This window comes from Ceratotherium simum, chromosome 14 (assembly GCF_057802395.1).
Source record: "Ceratotherium simum simum isolate JZ-2026a chromosome 14, ASM5780239v1, whole genome shotgun sequence".
Taxonomy (NCBI): domain Eukaryota; kingdom Metazoa; phylum Chordata; class Mammalia; order Perissodactyla; family Rhinocerotidae; genus Ceratotherium; species Ceratotherium simum.
In genome coordinates, this window is record NC_141913.1 from 41,259,305 (window position 1) to 41,286,469 (window position 27,165).

Genomic DNA, 27,165 nt, shown 5'->3' on the forward strand with positions numbered 1-27,165 from the left:
GACTGTAGTTTGAGAACCACTGTTTCAGAATTTATATCCTGATCTCCTAAACCTAGGAAAGTTCACATATAGTTAGGGGTTCTATTAATTCACAATTTCTCTGTTTTGTTTTTTAAATCCGCCACTCCATCGCATAGCCTCACAAACATTATAAGTTCTTGCTAGGGCTGATGGCCAGAGTTACAATTGTACGTGTAACTGATGTTTGATGAATTGAAAATGGATAATATTCCATCATCTATGGAATAATTTGAATTTCCTTCAATGGAGATCTGTTTCTTTATCATAACACAAGTGAAACAAATGCAGTAGCCTCTATTTCTAAGAGAGAATGATAGCAGAGTTTTCTGGGTTGATTACAAGAATTCAGGGAACATCAGAATCTCCAAGCATCCCAAAGTGAAAGTTTTTGTAATTTGAAAGAGATAAAACTATGCAAAGCAAGTTCTATGGGGATTTGTATGACATTTTCTAATCTTAAAATCTTTTTAGGAGCTTCTTTTTACTTCCATGCTACTTTTCATAAATTTCATTTTTAGCTTTTATTGCTTTAACCAGAAGCTTTTACATTTTGGACTTGGAAAGGAATTTCTGACTCCATCGGGAATTATTTTTCACACTTAACAATGTTTGATATTGTAGATAAAATGTCATACCTTAAAAAAACCATTCTAAGTTAGTCTGCCTCTGTGTCTGAATGGTCTTTGAAATTAACAAGAATATGATAAAGAGAGCAAGCACAAAGGGACTTAAGCTTACAGAAACATTTTTACTATTTGATCATTTTGGTGAGGGTCTAAAATACATTAAGGATCATTTCTATCTCTAGATACTCAATTAATATAAACTTAGAATATCCCTAACAGTATTACGTCTGATGCTTATTTATGTCTGACAAAACTAGAGCAAATAGAGGTTAATATTTCTCCTTTGGGTCACTCCTCAAGAGTAGGCTCTGCTCTGTATCTTCATTTGGTAAACATTGAATCTTTGGCTGTGTTGGGATCTGCTTGTAAACTATCATCTTTCAGAAGAAGAAAAAGAAAAAAAGGAATAATGTTGAATGACGAGATGACACATATTACTTTTTCTCAGAATGACATAGATAAGAAAATATACCAATTAGTTAAATGCATATATGCCTATATGCCTAAATCCTAGCCAAAGAAGATTAGAAATCTTCCCAAGCCAACATTTGAAGGGAGAGAGGGCTGGAGCCTTACTCATTCTCATCATCTATTCTGGTATCAGATTCAGTTGTACGAGTTTCTTAGTGGATGGAATTTTGGTACTCTTAAGTATATTTCTCCAAAATATAATTGCCTTACACAATTTTACATCAGGCCAAAAGGACTGATTCTTTTATGAAGGAAGGCTTAGAAATGTTGCTGTTTGAGGGTTCAACAGAATGACCACCAGCCTCTTAAAAATAAAACCAAACCATAACAAATCAGAAACTTCTCCAGTTGGCTTCCTTCCATGTGAAATTCTCACCATTGTTATTTTAATGTAAAATCCTCTGTAAAATTTTGAGGTAGGTAGTTTCATTTTGACTCTTCAAAAGCACTCTTCTATCACTTTCTGATTATTTCTTTCATCTATTCCTTAGGAGATCTATACCCTCATCAAACTCTGACTGCCCAATTCTAGCCGCAACTTTTTGAGCTACAAGCTCCAAAAGTTATCTCTACTTCTTTGTCTTCTTCAGTTTTATCATCTCTCTATCTTCCTCTCTTCATACATTAAATCAGTGTAGTTGATTTCAGATTGATTCTTGGATGAAACAATTTGATAAAATTATTTCATATTAAGAGAAGGTATATTGGTAGGCAAAATCCCTCCAAGAAGAAATAGTATTGTAAGAGAAGAGGGAGGAGGGTAACCTAAATTGAAGTCAGTGTAATGTATCAGTGGGACATTTCTTAAGCCTGTGTGAAATACTTCCCAAGGGAATGGAGGCAACTTATGCCTAACATGGGCTGAAACTTTCAAAAGTAGACCATTGGAGACATATCTATTATTCTCGATAAATTCTATTTGCTTGGGTCCATTACTAAAACTCAGTAATGCAAGTTACTTAAAGTGGTGAGGTACCTTTATTCCAGAGCCATATATTCAAAATGTAATTGTTATAAGAAGTACAAAAGCTCAAATTGCCAGTGAACTGCAAGGGTAATTGTATTGAAGAAAAGTTAATCTTTATTTAGCTTTCCTAAATTATGTACTCACAGCACTGAAAACTGTCATAACCTCCTTGTTTCAGATTAAGTGGATTATTTATTTGTGATAGTGGGCACATATGCTCATTAACATGCTGTCATAAACAGCTGCGTTAAATGTATTATGTTCTGTGACATAAAGTGTTCTACATGAGGCTGTTGTTTAAAATATAGGCCACAGGAAGAACAAAAAAGCAATCGATGTTTTTTAATATAGTTGCCTGATCTTGAATTCTAAATTTATTTCTACCTTATTAATGCTATGGAAATTGCAGATATTACCCAGTGAAATATCTTGACATTCAAGGACATTAGAACTTCTTTCTGCTTTCTCATCCTTGGTGTGTCTCAAGCTGGGTGTTCACTAACTTGTGTTTCTTTTCTTGTAAAGGAGGATGTCATGTAGACATGGGGGAGGCATTTTTAGCAAAATCAGTCTGCATCTCAATAAGCTTAGAGCAGGGTTCATTTGATGGATGCTTTCGACCCATGCTAGTTCTGAAAGTCTCCAAACTGGATGTTGAATTTAGAGATCACCTCGTTCAATGACCTCATTTTACAGATGAAGGAACTGAGGTTCTCAGGACTTAAAAGACTTGTTTGAGTCACAGATCCTTAGGTAATAAAACCAGGACCAACGGCTAAACATCCAGACTCTCAATTTGACGTACTTTCCACTAGAAGAACGGGCAGTAATTAGATTGGCTACACTAAGGATCTGTGGGGAGGAGTAGCTTATTAGAAAGTGAGGGGGCCAGGCTGCATCTTTTGGGATTTTTACCAGTATCATTTGTGGTAGACTTAAATGGGCACTGTTGTTTTACAATTTATATTTATTTGAGCAAAGTTCCAACTGCTTTCTTTGGGTAAATGACCTGGTTGGGTGAAATGAGTGTATGACAATGAATGATGCAGTTCACTGGGCAAAGTTAAACACAAAGGGTAAAGTAACAGACTTCAAATATAAGGTGCAGAAAAACTGGGTGTGTGGGACGATGGCAGATAAGACCATAGAGAAACAATGAGAAGCTATTCAGCTTTATCTTCACTGGAAAATACAAGTCCAGTATCCTTGTATACTGGAAAGTACAGTATACAAGGCTAGGAATAATTCTCTCCATTGGAGCTGGCATGGGTCCATCCTTTATGAGAGTATTGATTATAAGCCATTTAGATGCCTATCTTATAAATGACAGAAAACTGGACAGTTTTTATAAAGTAAAATAAAAATTGTTCCCGTGACAGAAAAATTAAGGAAGCTAATGAAGTTGGGATTGTTATCCTGAGGAAAATGAAGGATAAAACACAACTTAGGGAGTATTTTTAAAGAAATTACATGTTGCTTTAAAAGAATAAAGCGTTCTTACATCTCCTCTGCATTTTCACACAAGGCAATTCAGGAGAAAATGAGATTAAATGGAAGCAAGAAAATTCAGTTAAATACAAGAATGATTAAATAGTGAAAACAAGATACCAAGGGACATTGCAGGATCTTTAGCCCCACAGATCATTAAAAATGAAATTGAAAGTAATTTAACTTGAATGATTTAGGTATACACCTGTCTGAGCAAAGGGTGAGCCTGATGACCTGCTGAGACCTCAGCAGTCTTTGATTCAACAACCAAGCGTTCTTCCAAATGCTATACTGCCAGCCCTGAGAAGAATATACCTTAACTAATTATGCTTGTTGCAGCCCCTCAGGATTCTTAAATGACTTTCTCTTCCTCCTGTTGATTTCTTGTGTTCATTTATGCGAAAAAAAATCCAACTGTAATATTTACTTAGATTTCTTGGCTCATGAGCAACATTTCTATGGAAATTAAGACACATCAGGGATTTGTGATTTTAGGTAGTAATTTTATTGACTGACTTCTTCAAGTGGGATTTCCTACCTATTTTACCACCTGAGCTTTGTTCTAATAACTTTTTCCACTCTGTTCAGAGCTGGGTGTCTTTGTTAATGAAACACCACATCTGAGTAGATTTTTACGAATTTAATAGATACTATAATCAGAATGCAGAGATAGAAATATCCCCTAAATCTTAGCTACCCCACCACTAACCATTGTTACTTTAAAATATCTAGTTTTATTTAGAAAATATAAGCTTTATTCTGTCTAAATTTTCAAGTACTGACTGATATGTGGTGATGGCAACGCCAAGATTTGTATGAATTCTTAATTTTTCATATTATTACTTTTTGGGCCAGTTGTTTGATTAATTGTGGTTTCTTCAGTTGGGCACTTTTTCACTTGTCTAACTCAAGATTCTCGACTTTTAGTTTCATTTTTTCTTGGACATTTTTCATAGCCTCCAGCTTTTTTGAAAAAGTTTTGTAAAGAAAAAGCCGGGGATTTAAGCCTGAGATCTATTTGAAGAAGTGAACATATTTCCCTGTGCTTTCTTGTTCCAGGTTTCCAGATTAAGGCTTTCACATCACTGCGCTTCCTAGCGGAACCCTCTGATGCCATCACAATGCGGGGAGGGAATGTCCTCCTGAACTGCTCTGCAGAATCTGACCGAGGAGTCCCAGCTATCAAGTGGAAGAAAGATGGCATCCACCTAGCCTTGGGAATGGACGAAAGGAAGCAGCAACTTCTGAATGGGTCTCTCTCAATACAAAACATACTTCACTCCAGGCACCATAAACCAGATGAGGGACTTTACCAATGCGAGGCATCCTTAGGAGATTCTGGGTCAATCGTTAGTCGGACAGCAAGAGTTGCAGTAGCAGGTAAGTGGCTTCTTCCTTATCCTCGTCTTCTTTCCCCATCTCTTCTTATTCCTTTTTTGAGATAAGAAAATAATCTTTGCAGACATGATGCACATTTTTAAGATAAAGGAAAAATGTAAAAAAGATATATGCCTGGGGCCGGTCTGGTGGCATAGTGGTTAATTTCACGCGCTCTGCTTGGGTGGCTTGGGGTTCACACGTTCGAATCCCGGGTGGGGACATACGCACAGCTCATCAAGCCTTGCTGTGGCGGCAGCCCACATACCAAAAATAGAGGAGATTGGGGTTGGAAATTAGCTCAGGGCCAATCTTCCTCAACAACGACAGCAAAAAGATATATGCTTATTTATTCCCTCATGGTCTTGACTGACTTTTCCCCTAAAATTAGCTTGGCAAACAAGGGAGAACTAAACAATTAACATAGCATTATGAGAATTTTCGAAATAAAGTCTGGCTTAAGTTGATCCGCTGCTTATGTCTAAGGGAGGACTTTTCATTGGTAGAAAAATAATTTCCTAATTAATTCATTTTATAACATCATTAATGCTGAAATTTTGCAGAGTTAATTTATTTTTTGGCCTTCAGAGCAGTGAATTTTATTTTAATTATAATGGCTTAACCTGCAAAATATACATATCCAAATGAGATCACAATTTCTATTAGTGCTTACAAATATCTGAATGCTTAGTAAAATGTTGACTCAATAACTGAGTAACAAGATGGACACTTTTTCTTTTCATCTGGATATTTTGAAGTGGTGTAGACCCTGAAAAAACAGTATTGAATATTCTAGATGGATTTTGTCCCTGGATTTTGCTATTTCTGCCCCACTTATTTTGGTTAGAGGGCAGCTCATAACTATTTCTTTTCACCCCTGCAGTGTTAGACCTGTAGGGAGAGGAACCAAATTGTTACTCATTTCCATGTTTTGGCTAAAAGTTGGGCTTTGATTTTTTTTTGTTTTGTTTTTTAAATTTTGAAATGGGACACAAAGCAAAGCAAATGGATCCAATCTGAAATAAATTTAGGCCTTCAAATGGGTAAACAGATTTGAAAGGCTGCTTTCAAACTTCATCTTTTGTTCTCAGTAAAAAAATTGAACCGATAGACCATTATTTAGTCATTTGATAGGGGTTTCCTTTCCCAGGTCCCATTTAGCCTGTATCCTGGAAGACTGATGAGAATGAGGATTCATTTGCAGCAATGACATATGCCAGGACAATCAGGCAGGACCACCACGCCCATGCACTCTTCCAGTGAAGGGGCAACAAAGTGGAAATCTGAAAGAGGTGATTTTGTCAGGTGATGGTATAAAAAATTAGATTTCATAGATAGGTAATCAGCCCATAAATCCAGCTTCATGCCACTCGTTTATGGCTTCTTTTCCCCACCAAGAACTCTCTTTCCTATTCAGTTAAACCAGATTGTTCCTGAGCGAAAGTGTCCTGGCAGGCTGGATCCTCACCTGGTGATGCAGTGGCCAACCATCCTGGTTTAACCTGGAATGACCTCGTTTTACCACTTGAAAGTAGCGCATCCTGAGAACCCCTCAGTCCCAGGTAAAACTAGGATGGTTGGTCAATCTACTTAGTGGTAACCCACCTGCTTTAGCAATGACACATTGAAGCATGGATGCAGAAAGACCCCTTTACTCAGGAGACACGTGAGATAGCATCCTGATCATGAAAACCATGGTTATCAGCCACCTGGGACCTTTGAGTGATGGGTGTCTGAAATTTGATTGATGAGCATTAAGTGTGGAGAGGACTAGGAGTCTATGTTAATTACCATTGATTAAAAGGAACAAGTGCTGAGGATTAAGGTAAAAGCTGCTTTCCCAGAACGCTCCAAGTGAAGTGGAAAGTGTGCAATTTGATTTTTCGTCATTTGAGAATTTCTGGACTGTCTAATCCTACCTGTCAGTCACCCACAATACTAAGGAAGCTCTGCTGATTTGAATGAATTGGGCTGGCATTTCAACGCCCTATCCAAAAGGCAGATGCATATGCGCTGTTAATGAAAATGGCCTGGTATGTTGTGGTTTCAGTTTTCCTGCAATCCAGATTCACTTTTATGTGTTCTGTTTTAATGGTGAAATGAAGAACGCTTCCTTCCCTGAGAGATATTAAAATAAAGTGGCTTCGACTTTTGTATTCTATATAAGGATAGTCTGGCAGATTCAGTCACTGAGTTACAATCTAATATTAGATTGTATCATTTCAAGGCAATAAGGCTGTTCGCAGCATTTTAAACACTTACCGTGCTGTTTGGCAACACAACATACATCAATGTTATGTCTGCTGAGGTTAAGATTGCCAAACCACTGGAATGCACAAGAGGCATATATCTTCCTCGTAATAAAGAGCATGGGCCTGATTTAATCTCATTTTTAAAGCATTAACAGTCAATAAACCAGTCACTACTAAAAGGTAACAGGCAGCTTTGCTTGGGTGAAAAAAAAAATCTGTTCTCTACCCTCAGGTGTGATGTAGAACCCATTTAATATCATACCCCTCTTCCATTTTTGCTTTCTCAAAGTGTCTTGTGATAAAAAGAAATGTGGCAGATGAAACCTGCCTTTAATCAATCAGCAGATTTTATGCAATGATCTTGCCATGCACCATTCATCCTATTTTCTAGGAACTTTTCAAGTGCTCTTTAAACTCTGAGTGCACACTTAGCTGAAGAGGGAAGGAGTAGGAAAGATAAATGAAAGGCTAGGATCCCATAGAACATCTCGTTAAAACTCTCGATGTAACAGGCTACTCACTATTGATACTTCTGGTAATTGTGAGTTCTATTGATAAGGAACACCTGGTCTAGGAAATTTCCATTTGAAAACAACTTAGTCAGTACTGGCTGAAACTTAGGAATTTTATCTGCATTGAGTTAGCTCTAATCTAAAACAGTGCAGTATTTCTTGACCGTGTATGTGTATACTTCTGTTTAGACCTCTAAATTGAGAACAGCTTGAACAGAGAAGCAGAGCCAGATTTTATCCACAAAGTTTCTCCTACCACTCTCCCCTCTCCTTACCTAGCAAAGCATCAGGTATGTTTGGTAGTTGTTCAGTAGACATTGGTTTTACCAATGAAGATGTGGAGCTTGATGCCATTTACGGAGAGTTTTCGGTCAATATCATCTTCTTCCTCCTCCTCTCCCCTCTTCCTCCACTTCTCTTCTTTTTTATTGGACTTGATGAGATTAAACTTACTTATATGTGTGCCTATATAACTATACTCTTGATGGACTGAGGTAGAATAGTTTGATTTATATCTCAATAGTCCACAAATTAATTAACTAGAGGATTGCGGACTTTGGAATTAGAAGATGGACTGAACTGGAATATTCATACACTACTTTAAAAAAAAAGCCGCATGTCAATTCCCCATTCCTTCCATAACCCATAACATCAAGATGAGCTTGCATCTGGCCAAGCACATCTTCCTTACTCCAGATGTTGCCAGCTTTCTGAGCCTCTGGATTCTTTTCTCTCAAACAGACATAATGTTACCAGCCACAAGCACAGTTTCCTTTACCCACCACACGAGAAAGAGACCAAAATAAGAACAGGAACGCCAGGCTTATGGCAAGGAAAGAGTTTTATCAAAAGGCAGTCAAACGGGACGAATTTGAGGGCTCACACTTGTCTTCCAGCTGACGTCACCGGAAATAAAAACCCTTCCTTGCTGCAAGCCTGGCGTTCCAGATTTTATTTGGCCCCTTTTGTGTGGCAGGTAAAGAACCTGTGTTTGTGTCCTGGTAACAATTATAATAACTTACCTCCTAAGACTGTGGTGACTTTTAAGTAACAGCTAGAATGTAAAGCCCCAGTGCAGAGTAGATTCTTATTCAATGGCAGCAGTAGTATAAATAGACCTAATAATGGTTATTCCTATGTTATTACAATGATTATTAAGAAAAGATGACTTTCAATATTCTTACGTGGTAGTGCAAAGCATTTTTGGGGGGAGGTAGTAATCCTGGGGGGACAACAAATCCTGAGCCATGAATATTGTCACCTTAGAACAGATATGTGCCTTTGCAATCTACTAACACAAACTGGCAAGCCTGAATTGAGTTTTTAAAAAGTTGAATCTATGCAGTTTGTTGGCAAACGGTGCCAAAATCCATTTGACTAAAGATTCATTTTTTACCAGTTGATCTACTACTACGTCAGTAGAGCTAATATCATTTGTACTGTCCAGAACAGGAGTTCTAGATCAAGAGACTGCTGCTATCATTTCAGAAAAAGATGCTGGGCGTTCTTCTCAACCGAGTCTCCTCAATGCGTTTTTAACTGAAAAAGATCCCCGAAGCTATGTTTGTGAGAGTTAGTTGGTCTAGACTAGGAGTTTAACATAACCCCCTTTCCTTCAGGGGAAAAAAAAAATTAATGCCAATGTGTAAGAAATCCAGATTACTACAGAGCTCCTCTGAATAATCATGAAAGTGCCATCTTATTCATTTTCCCTGATTCCACCACCACCACCACACATCCACCATCCAGCACACCCACCCACCCGCACACTACTTGCCCACCCACTTCCCCTGCAGGGCTCTGAGGAGCACAGTTGGAACCTGAGTGTGCCACCTCTGCTTGTATTCACACTCTTGGGGATGGAGTGGGATCAGCCTGTCCCGCCTCACGTGAAGCAACACACACTGCAGGATAAATCATAGAGCATTTGTATCCAGGTAGATTCTTCTTTTGTTAATTTTAAAGCATTTCCATCTTGAATATTAAAACCATTGACTTGCTTTTTATAACTCTTTGCTCTTTGCCCAGTATATTCATATGCACTTTCTCATAGTGCTCAAAAAAGCCCTGTGATATAGACACCCAAACTGACAGAGAGCAAACTGAAAGAAGGTGGTGACTTTCTACAGGCCAAGACTGGAACTCACGTTGTTTGACTCTGGTGCACGCTTATTCCCTTATCACTTTGCTTCTCAATCTCTAGATTTAAGGACACTGTAAATAGTTTCCCACCCAGTCAGTCATTTATTTTTAATCAATGTAACTCTCCAAAATATAAACTAATGGAAATTAATAACAATAATAACAATAATAATGAAAATTGATTTTACTTATCGATTTAATCCTTTGAAAATATCAATTCCTTGTGTGAAAACACTATGATTTGAAGGTTTTCTTCTAAGAAGAGAAGATTTTGCTATCATAGCTATTATTCTACTATCATATATTAAATAATGACACATGATAAATCTCTCTTGAAATACAGAAAACATGCAATTTTTAAAATAAGCTTATAAGTAGTCTTTCTAGGGGCAAGATTTTGGTTCTTTTAATCTTTGTAAGTGGTTTTACAAGTTTGCATTTTTTGTTCTGTTTCTTGAAAATCAAGAAAATAAAAGGCCAACTAAATTGCATTTACTTGAGTTGTTATTTCATTCAGGAGCATATTTTTTTTCTTGCCTATTACAATAGATGTTTCAAGATGCAAATTGTTGCACTTTGCTTTTAAATAACACAGGCATTATAATTAAAATTCCCCAGTGTTTAAAAAAATAATTAGTTACTTGAGTTGTTTCAATGAATTCCCTTCCAGAATGCTTCCCATTTAAATGAGTTATGAAATAATTAGCGAAAGCATATTATGGTGAGAGAAGCTAGAATCACCTCAGCAGAATGGAGCATTTTGTGAAATGATAACCTGACCTTTATGTTCTTACTTAAAAGGAAACAGAAAAGGGAGCCTGTCTTAAGAGCAGGGAGAATAAACTGCATAGCCTCTCGTCACTCAAATGGTAAAGGAAAAACTAAGAAAAATGCTCATATTCCTTTTCTCTGCAGGAAAAAATATAACAATCTGGCCTAGGAGGTCAAGTTCATCCAGTGAAGCAGTTTGGAAAATGTATCCCAGGGCCCTCAAAATTCTATTTTGGGAAGGTTCAGTTACAGACCAAAGCTTTTCATTTTAAACCGAGAGGGTTAGTGTTTATTTTCAAATGGTAAGCAGGAAGGAAATTGTTCTGACTCCATAGTTCTTAATGGTCTTAATTATCTCCATTTAGCTAAATGTTCCTATTGTTTTGTGGTTAAAACATGAGATGGAAAGAAAATATAGGGAAGAAATGTGGTGTTATAAGTAATTGTTGTATGTGTGCTAATATTATAATTTTCTTTTAATTTTATTGCCAAATACAACTCGGATAATCACTAATATTGCCCCAATGCCTACTTACCAGTACACTCCCACACCCTCAACTTAAATAATTGCATTTTAAAGAATAGGTTTTTAGTTGCCTTCCTCCTAAGTCAATTAACTCTGCAATAAAATTAAAACAGAATATATTCCTGAAAAATATGCAGAGTGGAAAGACATCTTCTACACTATGAAAATTACAAAAGAGAGCTTGACAGGGCTTTTTATAGTAGAAACATCAACAAAATAACTTTAAAAAAATCTTCCAACCTTTCATTTCCTTTTCTTTGTTTTGAATTCTAATTCATGTGACAATGGAAATAGCTAATTATTCATTCTAAAAATCAGTATCTCAAGAGCACTGTTTTTTTATTCAACCTTTAAACTAGCTACAGTGTGATTTTTGCTGCTACTGTAATAAAAATGAAAATAACTCAGTGATAGTAACCAAAAATTCTTTTGAATTCTAGAAGCCCCCTTTGGAATACAAAAGCTTGATTTTTTTGCTAAATGTCAGGCTAACAAAGACTTAAATCAGAGTAAGTAGATAGATCAAGTAGCATAATTGTAAATCTCTGATGAAACTATGACTAATAATATATTTAATAAAATATTTTTACTTTCATGAACTATTGCTGGTACTGATTTTATTCCTATTATGTTTTTTTATGTCCATGGTAAAATTTATTATTTAAATTTAATATTATATAAAGACCTCTGAATTAAGATGTTTATGTTAGATACAAGGTTTTTCTACAAAGTAAGAAGCATTCAAACTTAGGGAATTTTCTAGAAACTAAGTTAGAAGAAATCATGGAAAATCTCAGTGTCTACAGTCCCTAAATCATCTTAACATTTTCCTGTCAGGATCAGTATATGTAGAAGAAAGTACTGAATACCATTAGTAGAAACACTCATGTCCCTTTATGAAGTCATTGTCTTTTAATAGTTTAATTTTATATTTATATTCTATAATAAGCAGTCTAATCCATTGGTCATTCTCCCATAATTGTTAAATATGTTTATTATTCAGTAGAGGTGAGAATTAGAATAAATCAGAAAGAGTTGATTCCTAGTGACTAGGCAGCCATTGGGACATATGAAGGAGCCACATATTCCTGAGGTAGCAAATAACTTGTTTTGGACCTTGAATCATGAGTTTAGCATAAAACAACAATGACAAATGTTTTTGATAGCAAACAAGTAACCACAGTAGGTCCCAAATCTATCTCCTCATTTCACAATATACTGGGGATATATACTGTATATATACTACATATAGAGAGAGTATACTATAATATAACATAACATAATATGTTAGAAGCTGCCACTCCCAGTGTTACAGCTAAAAGTTCTTTGGAGGCTTCCTACTAAAAGACAAAACCTATTGCCTTAGACTCAGAGGTCAGTGTTTTCCACTGAAAGGCAGGTGAGAAGCATCTGAGAAGCAGCCCTTTCATATACATAGTTCATCATGGGTCATTAACTGGGGCTTGTTTTTAAATGCCACTCAATTATGGAGGCACCTGCTCTAACTGGACCATATAGAGCTATGGGGCTGCGATATTGTGATTTATGATAAAAAATAAGTATTTGATCTTCATCCCGTTTCTGGCACTAAGCTCTTCAAACTCTTGGAATTTCCTAAGTGATGAGAGAGATGAAGGGGTCTTTTGTTACGTTAATGAGGTGACTTTTGGAACTCACCTAAGGATGGATCCCAGTTGCCAGGAGAACTAACCCTGTGATTAGAGGTTGGAACTTTCATTTCCAAACCCCTGACCACTGGGAATGGGAGAGGGGCTGGAGATTGAATCCATCGCCAATGGCCAATGATTTCATCAATCATGCATATGCAATGAAGCCTCCATAAAAAACTCAAAAAGAGAGGGTTTTGAGAGCCTCCAGGTTGGTGAATACCAGGAACTGCTGGGAGAGTGGTGTCCTCTGAGACGCATGGGAGCTCTGAGCCCTTTCCCCATACCTTGCCCTATGCATCTCTCCCATCTGGCTGTTCCTGTGTTACATCCTTTTATAATAAACCGATGGTCTAGTAAGTAAAATGTTTTCCTGAGTTCTATGAGCCACTCTAGCAAAATAATAGAACCTGAGGAGGAGGTCCTGGGAGCCTCTGATTTATAGCCAGTCAGTCAGAAGTACAGGTGACAACCTGGACTTGCGACTGGTATCTGAAGTCCAAGGAGAGGATGGTTGAAACCTCCAATTTGTAGCCACTTGGTCAGAAGCACAGACAACAACCTGGACTTGCAACTGGCATCTGAAGTCGGGAGTGGGGAGGTGGTCTTGTAGGACTGAACCCTTAACCTGTGGAATCTGATGCTGTCTCCGGGTAGATAGGTGTCAGAATGAGTCTAATTGTAAGGACACCCGGTTGGGGTCTAGAGAATTGTTGGTGGTATGGGAACATCCCTCACACACACACATTGGAATTGGGTCCAGGAATCCAAAATAGGGGCTTCAATTTCTGGAGGGACATAAAGCCCCAGGGTAGTATGCATAACTCAGAATCTAATGAGCTTGGGTCAGAGCAATTGTATGTAAATAGTTTGATAAGTATCCGTACTGGTGGGGGATGTGTGTATAAGAGAATCTGTATTCTATTGTCTGTATATTTCCCATTAGATTTATTTTTTTTTTGTGAGGAGGATCAGCCCTGAGCTAACATCCATGCTAATCCTCCTCTTTTTGCTGAGGAAGACCGGCTGTGAGCTGACATCTATTGCCAATCCTCCTCCTTTTTTTTTTTCCCAAAGCCCCAGTGGATAGTTGTATGTCATAGTTGCACATCCTTCTAGTTGCTGTATGTGGGACGCGGCCTCAGCATGGCCAGAGAAGCAGTGTGTCGGTGCGCACCGGGATCCCAACCCGGGTCACCAGTAGCGGAGCGTGCGCACTTAACTGCTAAGCCACGGGGCCGGCCCCCCATTAGATATTTAAACAATTGGATTTACACTATCTATATTCTACCCTAGATCACCCAGAGATATTTAGACGTAAATACAGAGCACGCACACACACACCCTTTCATTTAGATGACTCTTCCGATCTAAGCCTCTGTCTTAAATCTATTGATGAACAATATAATCATAAAATCTACTGTTTGATTTATAACTCCTCTACTTTTGTTGTTCCATTACGCATATTGTTAAAAATCCTATTTTACCAAAAAAAAAAAAATCTGTTTCATTGTAACCCTGAAGCTTTATCACCCTTAAAAGGGGCTGCTCATGAGGTTTCATTTGCTGAGGTTTTACCTGGAGCATGTCAACAACTAGGAGTCTATTTAAGAAAGTGTGTTAAAGATTAATAAAACCTGTATCACTTCAACACGAAGTTTCAGTGCTGGTTGATTTTATTGGATTGGATTTTTGTGGCCCCTCTTGCAAGGAGAATTCATTTCCAAAGGCTGGAACATGATGTAAAAAATAATTCGTATTTCTTTGATCTGAGCACTGCTTACTGGGGTATCCTTTGGGTCCCACAGGGCATTGGACACTTCATGAGGGAACATTGTGGCTATTTCTCTAAGGTTATTTCCAGTTAGGTCTCAGCACAGGAGGGGCCTATGTTTGGAGGATGTATTTGCAGATAAAATAAATGTCACTTTTAACCCTCTCCACCCCCAAATATGCATTGCATATACCTGGGATTTGTTTGTTTGTTTTTATCAAGAAATAGTTCACATACCATAAAATTCTCCTTTTGCAAGTATATAATTCACTCCCTATTAGTATATTCATATAGCTGTATGGCCATCACCACTTTCTAACTCTGGAACATTTTCATCACTCCCATTCCCCCTCCCCTCTTGTTCTGGCAACCACTAACCTACTTTCTGCCTTTATTGTTTGTTTTTAACATAAACATGATTATCTGATTACCCTGTAAATGTGCTACAGCTTATTTTTTCGCTTAATGATATAGCTTGGACTTTTTTTTTTCCTGAGGAAGATTAGCCCTGAGCTAACATCTATGCCAATCTTCCTCTATTTTATATGTGGGTTGCTGCTACAGCATGGCTGACAAGTGGTGTAGGTCTGCACCCAGGATGCAAACCTGGGAACCCAGGCCACCAAAGCAGAATGTGCTGAACTTAACCACTATGCCATGGGGCCAGCCCCTTGGACAAATTTTTTAATATTGGTTCTTACAGATCAGTCTCATTTTTTTAATTCCTGCATAGTATTTTATGGTTTATCATTCATATATTGGTAGATACTTGGTTTGTTTCTATTTTTTCACTTTTGTTAATAATGCCTTAGTGTATATTGTTGTATTTAGTGGACACTATTTTGGCATATCTTTGACAAGTTCTCTAAGACATATACCTAGCAATGTAATTGCTGAGTCAAAGTGTATCCACATTTTGATAGATACTGGTAGACCAAGAACGTTTTGTTAGCCTGGACCTAAACATCAGAGGTCGACATTTGTTTTACTGCCATTGACCAGGCAAATAGAGCTGGCTTCCCCTTAACTTGTAAATATCACTGAAGTTTATTACTCACTGCAGTAAGAGTAATGATGACTTGACAATGTTAATGAGCAGCCACAAGTGTTAGCCTCACTTAAAGAAAAGAGAGAGAGACTTACACACAGCAACCTAGAGGAAAACATCTCATCTATGTCCCAGGATTCTCCTATAATGATATGTGTCTCTACTGCTTTCTGTGAATGGAAGCTTCTGGTAGGTGTCACTCCATGAAATGACTTGGGATTGAGGTTACCCTTAGGTCCAAACCAGAATTTCCCAGGCTCCATATATACTCAAAATGGCATTTGGTCATATCAGCACACCACAGAAGAACGGGAACTCTTTCTGGCGGCCTAAAGATCCTGTAGGGTCTGGTCCCTGCCTGCGCCTCTAGCACCATCTATAACCCCGTCCACATGCATAAAATGAGCCTACCTTATAAAGTTGCTGTGAAGATAATCAAGTAATGCTTAGCAGAGGGCCTGGGACTTAGTTAGGGCTCAATAAATGAGGTTTTATGGACAATAGAGAAATGGGGTACTATTGAAGATTCCGTAAATACTCTGCAGCAAATGGGAAAGGAGAAGCCCCATGAAGAAGCCCTCTTTTCCTACGTGGGGACACAGGTCTGCACGTCCTGCATGGTCTGTGACTATTCTGCCTGTTTCCCATCTAGAGTCTTGTCTTTCCCCTTCCAGATGGCCCTGTGCAAACATGTGAGCTTAAATGTGCTCTTAGCATCGATACTGTGGGATCAATACCCCTTCCTGAAGTAATCAGGATTAATAAAATAATGACTGAGCTAGAAAGTACTTGGATAATATTCAGAGTTTTGATTTTATTCTTTGAGGATATTGAAACACAACATCTCTTAATTCTCACTTAGAAAAATCTCAAGTAAAGTTTGTCATGGCTTTGAGGAGCTTTCTCTGGACCAGCAAACCCTGGGGCGCTTCCTTCTCCCTCTGGGAAGGCATGTGAATTGCAAATTGGCCAGTTACCCCAGTTGGCCTTTGACATGTGATGAAAGCAAATGGTTATTAAGGATATAAAAATATTACTGGGGTTAAGAGATTCATGTTGATGATATGACTTGGATTAACAGCTATGTTTTCAGATAAATCTTGATTATTTAAAACTGAATTAGAAAATTATTCCCCGTTTTGTGCATGTTGTCTGCTTGTGTTAAGAAATGCAAGCAATCATCCTATTTTACCAGAGGGTGTAAGTTTGTTTCCTCCAACACTAAGCTATCTTTTCTGTCTTTTTTTCCCCCTAATTTGTGTAACTATCCATAGTACAAAAGTTTCTCTTTAAAAAGGCTTTTTGAAGGGCTGTTAGAAAATATTTTAATAATCAGTATTATTTATGTTGCCTGTGTAGCTATGTAAATAATTTCAGCCTTTTCGCCACCAGAACTCTTACAACTTAACATGACTTCAGAGAATGTGAATAAGATTACAAAATCATACTGCCCCAATAAGTATTCCAGAGCTTTGGAAAAGAAATGTGAGTGCAAATCTGAGAATGTGCGTGTTCAGCCCGGTGAAAATAAAAAGGATGTTTATAAATGAAATGGCACTACAAATGGCACCACACTTTGGAGGAGGAAAGCAATTTGGTGAAGTGAAAGATGTTAAATGTTTTAATTTTCTTCTATGCCAGTAAAATCTTGTAAAACAAGGTAACATATTAAATTTTCTATACTACAGTGGCTCCAAGAGCCTGTCAACATTTTCATTATAAACTCTATTTTCTGAGCTTTATAACTCAGCTTTAAGAATTCACTCTGGCCTGACATTTGGAGTGCAAGGTCTTACCTGGGGAACATGTGTTTCACATGTTTTAAAAATTATGAGTTTATCCGTTTCTCAGTTTATAATGAGTAACCTTTTCAGACTTTTTCACTTGGCTGCTGTGCCTCAGAAATTGGAGGCAGAAGGCTTACATGTGGTAGGTCACTGCTGGGGAAAAAAAATCTACAAATGTGGTCAACACAGGTCAGGGCTGCCGATTTTCATTACTAAGACCTACGATCATACTGATCATTCAGCCCATCATGTAGAAAACAGAAAGAGCTCTACTCCACTGCCCTCAACATTTTAGACTAGACTGTACTACCCAAGGAGAATGCTATGCCAAATCTCTACAGAGAAGACTGATTGATTTGAGAATTCTTAGTCCCCAGTCTGTTTATTTCAACATTTGTGTTATTTTGTGGATGACATAAGACCTTTTCCTAAAGATTCACCACATTCATTCTCACCTTGTTGGTTTATTGTTAAGTCTTCTTTGTGGTTAAGTGTTTTTTTTTCTTTCTATCGTTTTAGCACTCACTAGTTTTCAGTCAATATTTAATGATATAGACACTTTTTTTACATTTTGGAACGTCTGCAGTTAAATCTCCTAAAGAATTACTTTTTGGGAAGCAATTAGAAAGAGTGTGGGAAGAAAGAACAAGGAAACAACAGAAGAATACACCTTTGTATATTTGCCGTCCTTTAGTATCAGGCTTTGAAATGTCTTGAGGACTGACTACTTAGTATGACTTCCCTAAAAGAACAAACATGGACTATCTAGAAAAAAGTGGAGTACCCTTAATTAAAGGTGTGGTACCAAATCTTCAGTTCTAGGCTGTTTGAGAATTCTAGAAAATCACCACTTCCTGGTATGTATTCAGCATTATTTCACTCCCACCTAGTTGCATTATATTTTTACAGAGCTATCAAATTCATGTTAAAATATGAGAAGCACCTTGTGTATAATCCCAACACTTGCTTCCATTGTGTGAGGACCAACTTTGTGTCAGTTTCCTAAAAATATTTATATTCCTCATGTCCGGGGAAGAGGGAGAATCTCCCTCTGCCCTTTCCCTTAAGGTTCTTCTGGCTGGCCAAATAATCAACAAGACAGGTTAGCAGGAGAAAATAATACCAAGTTTAATAACATGTATACATGGGAGAAAGCAGGGACACTGCGTTTCCTCAACACAATAGCAGAAATTCTCGTCTTAAATACTATGTTCAGCCAATGACAAAGGAGGATTTTGGGGGTGGGGGGAGTCAGTTACAGGAGATTATCACTAAAGCACAGTAAACAAGAGTAAGGTTTATTATGTAGCTCAAGGCCTCACCTTCTACATTGATAAGTCACTAGAAATGAGCTCATCCCCCTCTCTTCTCTAAACAGAGAGGGAGATACCTTTACAAATGGAGATTCCCCTTATAAATGTAAATGATTGTCTGGCAACTCTTTGCAGGGTCATCCAGAGAATGTGGCCAGAGAGACAGAACTTCTGATAAGAGGGGCTTGGTGGTGCCTTTCCTATTGTAACATTTACCCTACGTTATCTTTACAGCCATCATGATAGATCTGTTCTAGGAAGGAGCCACCATGTCAAATTTTTTAGGCAGTTAGTGGGGGAGGTCAAATGTCCCTAGAGAAAACAACCAAGGTAAAGAGATAGATTTCAGGGTGGCCAAATCCCGATCTCCCACACTCACAACCACCCTGCATGTGATTTCCCTCCAGAGGAGACAGAGGGACAAACAGTGTAAGTAATTTGCCCTATAGCTAATGAATGTCCAAGGCAGGTTCAGAATCCAAGTCTTTCAGACCTCAAAATCGTGTTCTTTTATCTAAGCCATCATGCCTTTCTTTATGTGTACAAAGACATCTGTTTCTGTTTGCACTTTTCCACCAGAATCATGCTATGCCACCCTGTAAGTGGCTTACATATTTCGATGAAAAAATGTTAGGATATGAAGGCTGGACCTCCAAATTTAAAAGAAAAAAAATGAAGGACTAAAGAACTCTAAGTAGCTTAAGTTTAAACTAGTGTGGGAGATCAAGATTTGGCTACCCTGAAACATATCTCTTTATCTTGATTGTTTTCTCTGAGGGACATTTGACCTCCCCCACTACCTGCCTAAAGAATTTGACATAGTAACTCCTTCCTGGAACAGATCTTCTATCTGATGACTGTAATACAATGTAAAATAGATGTTACGATAGAAAAGGCACCAACAAGCCCACCTTATCAGAAGTTCTGTCTCTCTGGCCACATTCTCTGGATGGCCCTGAGAGGAGCTGCCAGACAAACATTTACATTTATAAGGGAAATCTCCATTTGTAAAGGTATCTCCCTCTCTGTATTGGGAAGAGGGGGGATGACCTCATTTCTAGAAACTAATCAGTGTGGAAGGTGAGGCCTTAAATCTGCATAATAACCTTACTCTTGTTTACAGTGCTTTAGTGGTGATCTCCTGTAACTGACACCCCCCAGCCCCAACATCCTCCTCTGTCTTTAGGTGAAGATGATATTTAAGATTAGAATTTCTGCTATTGAGTGGAGAAATGCAGTGTCCCTGGTTTCTCCCATGTATACATGTTATTAAACTTGGTATTATTTTCTCCTGCTAACCTGTCTTGTGAAGGATTTGGCTAGCCATAAGAACCTTAACGGAAGGGGCAGAGGGGGATTCCCCCTCTTTCCCCAACACTAGGAACCTGATTTCTTTTCAATTTCTCTCTCACCTCATCATCCTCTCTTTCTCCCCTCTTCCTGTCAGTCCTGTTCAGTGAATGGAGCTGCATCTATTGAGTCGTCAAGACAGGAATCTGGGCAATGTAATTTCTTTCTCTCTCTCACCCACAACATTTTAGTCAAATAACAAGCCATGTCCCCTCTCTAAGAATCATTTTTTTTAAATAGACTTATTTTTAAGAGCAATTTTATGTTTACATTAAAATTGAGCAGAATCTACAGAGAGTTCCCATATACCCCATTTCCCCACACATATAGTCTCCTCCACTGTTAACTGCCCGCGTCAGAGCAGTACATTTGTTACAGTTGATGAATCTATACTGACACATCATTATCATCCCAAATCCATGGTTTACCTTAGAGTTCACTCTTGGTGTTGTATATTCTATAGGTTTTGGCAAATGCATAGTGAAATGTATAGCCCCTGGCAACCACTAATCTTTTTATTGTCTCCTTAGTTTCGCTTTCTCCAGAATGTTGTATAGTTGGAATCATACAGTATGTAGCCTTTTCAGATTGTCTTCTTTCACTTAATAATATGATCTAAAGTTCCCCCAGATCTTTTCATGGCTTAATAGCTCATTTCTGTTTAACACTGGACAATAATCCATTGTCTGGATGTACCACTGTTCATTTATCCATTCATCTACTGAAGGACATCTTGATTGCTTCCAAGTTTTTGGCAATTATGAATAAAGCTGCTAAAAACATCCACATGCAGGTTTTTGGTTGGATATAAGTTTTCAGGTCATTTGAGTAAATACCAAAGAATATGATTGCTAGACTGTAAATGTATGTTTAATTTTGTAAGAAACTGCCAAACCGTCTTCCAAAGCGATTGTACCGTTATGCATTCCCATCAGCAATGAATGAGTCTCTGTAGCTCCACATCCTCACCAGCTTTTGGTGTTGTCAATGTTCTGGATTTGGGCCATTCTTTTTTTATAATTTTTTTGGCACTTAATAAAATTAATTTAATCGAATTTAAGTAGAATGAAAAGTTGTTAAAACATTTAGTTGTACCAAATTTGAGTAATTGAATATGATTCAAGTATGATAAAAGATCTTAAAAGATTTTAATTTCTGCATTTTAAGTTAAAATAGTGGATTTTTAAATTTTATTTTTTTATTTTATTTTATTTTTTTTTGGTTTATTGTGGTAACATTGTAGGATTTTGGCCATTCTAATGGGCGTGTAGTGGTATCTCATTTTTTTTTTTTTTTTAATTTTTTGTTTATTGCGGTAACGTTGGTTTATAACATTGTAAAAATTTCAGGTGTACATCATTGTACTTCTATTTCTGCATGGACTACATCATGTTCACCACCAAAATACTAATTACAACCCATCACCACACAAATGTACCGAATTATCCCTTTCACCCTCCTCCCTCCCCTCTTCCCCTCTGGTAACCACCAATCCAATCTCTGTCCCTATGTGTTTGTTTATTGTTGTTATTATCTACTACTTAATGAAGGAAATCATACGGTATTTGACCTTCTCCCTCTGACTTATTTCACTTTGCATTATACCCTCGATGTCCATCCATGTTGTCACAAATGGCTGGATTTCGTCATTTCTTATGGCTGAGTAGTATTCCATTGTGTATATATACCACAGCTTCTTTATCCATTCGTCCCTTGATGGGCACTTAGGTTGCTTCCAAGTCTTGGCTATCGTGAATAAGGCTGCAATGAACACAGGGGTGCATGTACCTTTGCAAATTGGTGTTTTCAAGTTCTTTGGATAAATACCCAACAGTGGAATAGCTGGATCATATGGTAGTTCTATGCTTGATTTTTTGAGGAATCTCCATACTGTTTTCCATAGTGGCTGCACCCGTTTGCACTCCCACCAGCAGTGTATGAGAGTTCCCTTCTCTCCACATTCTCTCCAACACATGTTGTTTCCTGTCTTGTTAATTATAGCCATTCTGACGGGCGTGAGGTGATATCTCATTGTAGTTTTGATTTGCATTTCCCTGATAGTTAGTGATTTTGAACATCTTTTCATGTGTCTGTTGGCCATCTGTATATCTTCTTTGGAGAAATGTCTGTTCAGGTCCTTTGCCCATTTTTTAATTGGGTTGGTAGTTTTTTTGTTGTTGAGATGCATGAGTTCTTTATATATTTTGGAGATTAAGCCCTTATCAGATGTATGGTTTGCAAATATCTTCTCCCAGTTGTTAGGTTGTCTTTTCGTTTTGTTGATGGTTTCCTTTGCTGTGCAGAAGCTTTTTAGTTTGATGTAGTCCCCTTTGTTTATTTTTTCTATTGTTTCTCTTGCCCGGTCAGATGTGGTGTTTGAAAAGATGTTGCTAAGACCGATGTCGAAGAGCGTACTGCCTATGTTTTCTTCTAGAAGTTTCACAGTTTCAGGTCTTACATTCAAGTCTTTAATCCATTTGGAGTTAATTTTTGTGTATGGTGTAAGGTAAGGGTCTACTTTCATTTTTTTGCATATGGCTATCCAGTTTTCCCAACACCATTTGTTGAAGAGACTTTCTTTTCCCCATTGTATGTTCTTGGCTCCTTTGTCAAAGATTAGCTGTCCATAGATGTGTGGGTTTATTTCTGGGCTTTCGATTCTATTCCATTGATCTGTGTGTCTGTTTTTGTGCCAGTACCATGCTGTTTTGGTTACTATAGCTTTGTAGTATATTTTGAAATCAGGGAGTGTGATACCTCCAGCTTTGTTCTTTTTTCTCAGGATTCCTTTAGCTATTCGGGGTCTTCTGTTGTTCCATATAAATTTTAGGATTCTTTGTTCTATTTCTGTGAAAAATGTTGTTGGAACTTTGATAGGGATTGCATTGAATCTATAGATGGCTTTAGGAAGTATGGACATCTTAACTATGTTAATTCTTCCAATCCAAGAGCACGGAATATCTTTCCATTTCTTTGTGTCTTCTTCAATTTCTTTCAGAAATGTTTTATAGTTTTCGGTGTACAGCTCTTTCACCTCTTTGGTTAAGTTTATTCCTAGGTATTTTATTCTTTTTGTTGCAATTGTAAATGCGGTGGTATTCTTAATTTCTCTTTCTGCTACTTCGTTGTTAGTGTACAGAAATGCAACTGATTTTTGTATGTTGATTTTGTGTCCTGCAACTTTACCATATTCATTTATTACTTCTAAAGTTTTCTGGTGGATTCTTTAGGGTTTTCTATATATAAAATCATGTCATCTGCAAATAGTGACAGTTTCACTTCTTCCTTTCCAATTTGGATCCCTTTTATTTCTTTCTCTTGCCTGATTGCTCTGGCTAGGACTTCCAATACTATGTTAAACAGGAGTGGTGACAGTGGGCATCCTTGTCTGGTTCCTGTTCTTAGAGGGATAGCTTTCAGTTTTTCACCATTGAGGATGATATTAGCTGTGGGTTTCTCATATATGGTCTTTATTATGTTGAGGTACTTTCCTTCTATACCCATTTTATTCAGAGTTTTTATCATAAATGGATGCTGGATCTTGTCAAATGCTTTCTCTGCATCTATTGAGATGATCATGTGATTTTTGTTCTTCATTTTATTAATGTGGTGTATTACGTTGATTGATTTGCGAATGTTAAACCATCCCTGCATACCTGGAATAAATCCCACTTGATCATGGTGTATAATCTTTTTAACGTATTGTTGTATGCGATTTGCTAGTATTTTGTTGAGGATTTTCGCATCGATGTTCATCAGTGATATTGGCCTGTAATTTTCTTTTTTTGTGTTGTCCTTGTCTAGTTTTGCTATCAGGGTAATGTCAGCTTCGTAGAATGAGTTAGGGAGCTTCCCCCCCTCCTCAATTTTTTGGAAGAGTTTGAGAAGGATAAGTATTAAGTCTTCTTTGAATGTTTGGTAGAATTCACCAGGGAAGCCGTCTGGTCCTGGACTTTTATTTTTGGGGAGGTTTTTGATTACTGTTTCGATCTCCTTACTGGCGATTGGTCTATTCAAATTCTCTACTTCTTCTTGATCCAGTTTTGGAAGGTTGTATGATTCTAAGAATTTATCCATTTCTTCCAGATTGTCGAATTGGTTGGCATATAGTTTTTCATAGTATTCTCTTATAATCTTTTGTATTTCCGATGTGTCTGTTGTAACCTCTCCTCTTTCATTTCTGATTTTACTTATTTGTGCCTTCTCTCTTTTTTTCTTGGTGAGTCTAGCTAAAGGTTTGTCTATTTTGTTGATCTTTTCAAAGAACCAGCTCTTGGTTTTATTAATTTTTCTATTGTTTTTTTGGTCTCTATTTCATTTATTTCTGCTCTGATTTTTATTATTTCCCTTCTTCTACTGATTTTGGGCTTTGTTTGTTCTTCTTTTTCCAGTTCCTTCAGGTGCATTGTTAGATTGTTTATTTGAGATTTTTCTTGTTTGTTGAGATAGGCCTGTATCGCTATAAACTTCCCTCTTAGAACCGCTTTTGCTGTATCCCTTAAATTCTGGCATGTCGTATTTTCATTTTCATTTGTCTCCAGGTATTTTTTGATTTCTTCTTTGATTTCTTCATTAACCCAGTCGTTGTTCAGTAGCATTTTGTTTAATCTCCATGTATTTGTGGCTTTTCTGATTTTCTTCCTATAGTTGATTTCTAGTTTCATACCTTTGTGGTCAGAAAAGATGCTTGGTATTATTTCAATCTGCTTAAATTTATGGAGACTTGTTTTGTGGCCTAATATGTGATCAATCCTGGAGAATGTTCCATGTGCATTTGAAAAGAACGTGTATTCTTCGGTTTTTGGATGGAATGCTCTGTATATATCTACTAGGTCCATCTGTTGTAGTGTGTCGTTTAAGGCCAATGTTTCCTTATTGATCTTCTGTTTGGATGATCTATCCGTTGGTGTAAGTGGAGTGTTAAAGTCCCCTACTGTTATTGTGTTACTGTCTATTTCTGTTTTTATGTCTGTTAATAATTGCTTTATATATTTAGGTGCACCTACATTGGGTGCGTAGATATTTACAAGTGTTATATCCTCTTGTTGGATTGTTCCCTTGATCATTATGTAATGCCCTTCTTTGTCTCTTTTTACAGATTTTGTTTTAAAGTCTATTTTGTCTGATATGAGTACTGCTACCCCAGCTTTCTTTTCATTGCCATTTGCGTGGAGTATCTTTTTCCATCCCTTCACTTTCAGTTTGTGAGTGTCTTTAGGTCTGAAGTGTGTCTCTTGTATGCAGCATATATATGGGTCTTGTTTTTTTATCCAGTCAGCCACCCTATGCCTTTTAATTAGAGCATTTAGTCCATTGACGTTTAAAGTAGCTATTGATAAGTATGTACTTACTGCCATTTTTTAACTTTTTTTTTTTTCCTCAGTGTTTTAGTTGTCCTTCTCTGTTCCTTACTTCTTCTATACAGAATTGATGGTCACTTTAGTTTGACCTCTGTCTGAAACCTGTACTCTTTAACTACCCTCCTCCCTCCTTTTATGTTTTTGATATCATATCTAACCTCTTTTTTGTGCATTTGTGTCCATTACGTTCTAATCGTGGAAATAGATAATTTTTCCTATTTGTGGTCTTCTCTTTTCCCCTTAAATCAGTCCCTTTAACATTTCTTGTAACACTGGTTTCTTGGTGACAAACTCCTTTAATTTTTGCTTATCTGGGAAAATTTTGATCTCTCCTTCCATTTTGAACGATAACCTTGCTGGGTAGAGTATTCTTGGCTGTAAGTTTTTTCCTTTTAGCACTTTAAATATATCGTGCCATTCTCTTCTAGCCTGTAAGGTTTCTGCTGAGAAGTCAGCTGATAGCCTTATGGGGTTTCCTTTGTATGTAACTTGACATTCTCTTGCGGCTTTTAGGATTCTCTCTTTATCTTTAATTCTGGACATTTTGATTATGATGTGTCTTGGTGTGGGCCTCTTTGGGTTTATCTTGTTTGGGGCTCTCTGTGCCTCCTGTACCTGGATGTCTGTTTCCTTCCTTAGGTTAGGGAAGTTTTCATCTATTATTTCTTGAAATAGATTCTCTGCCCCCTTGTCTCACTCTTCTCCTTCCGGGACATCTATAACACGGATGTTAGTGCGCTTGATGTTGTCCCAGAGGTCCCTTAGACTGTCCTCACTCTTTTGAATTCTTTTCTGTTTTACCTGTTCACCTTGGGTAATTTCTTGTAGTCTTTCTTCCAGCTCCCAGATCCGTTCTTCTGTATCCTCTACTCTGCTTTTGAGTCCCTCTAATGAATTTTTCATTTCCAGTGTTGTATTCTTCATTTCTGATTGGTTCTTTTTTATATCTTCCATTTCTTTGTTGACATTCGCACTGAGTTCATCTATTCTTCTCCCCAGATCAGTGAGCATCCTTAACACTCTTAGTTTGAACTCTCTGTCGGGTAGGTTGCTCATTTCTGTTTCACTTAGTTCCTTTTCTGGGGTTTTGTCCTGTTCCCTTACTTGGAATGTATTCCTTTGCCTCCTCATTTTGCCTCTTTCCCTGTGCTTGTGTCTATGTATTAGGTAGGTCAGCTACGTCTCCTGCTCTTGGATAGGTGACCTTATGTAAGTGATGCCTTAGGAGGCTTCCAGTGTGCTTCCCTCAGTTCTCAATATTCCAGGGGTGGCCCCTATGTGGGCTACGTGTGTCCTTCTATTGTGGCCTGTTAGCTCTCCCTATAGGCGCCCAGGGAGTCTGAGTTATGCTCCTGGCCAGCTGTTGTAATGCTCAGCTGCTTGTAGTTGTTGTGGGCCCTTCAGTCTCGTTATCAGGTGTGGGGAGCCCCAGCACAGTTGGCTGCAAGTTCTAATACCACATTTGTGTTGCAGTATTTCTTTTAAGTGAGTAGGCCCCCAGTGTGGCAGGTTGTTAGGCTCAGGGCCTTACAATTGCTGTAAACCTCTAGCCTATTAGGTCTCTTGTCAGCTCTCTGAGGATTGCAGCTGGGTGGGGCTGCCCTTAGGCACAGGAGCACCCAATCGTTTCAGGCTTTGGAAGGTGGGGCAAACCTCCTATGTGGGTCTTTGAGAAGCACAAGTCTTCTGCAGCTGACAAGCCCTGTTGCCCAC

General features: G+C 37.8%; 1 protein-coding gene across 1 annotated transcript in view; it reads left to right on the forward strand.

Moving 5' to 3' along the window:
• DCC (DCC netrin 1 receptor) overlaps window positions 1–27,165 on the forward strand; it is a 1,105,377-nt gene that overhangs the window by 370,943 nt on the left and 707,269 nt on the right. The window contains exon 2 of the mRNA XM_087439250.1: window positions 4,633–4,953. Within this exon, the coding sequence (XP_087295376.1) occupies window positions 4,633–4,953 (321 nt within the window). The remainder of the gene's footprint in view (window positions 1–4,632; window positions 4,954–27,165) is intronic.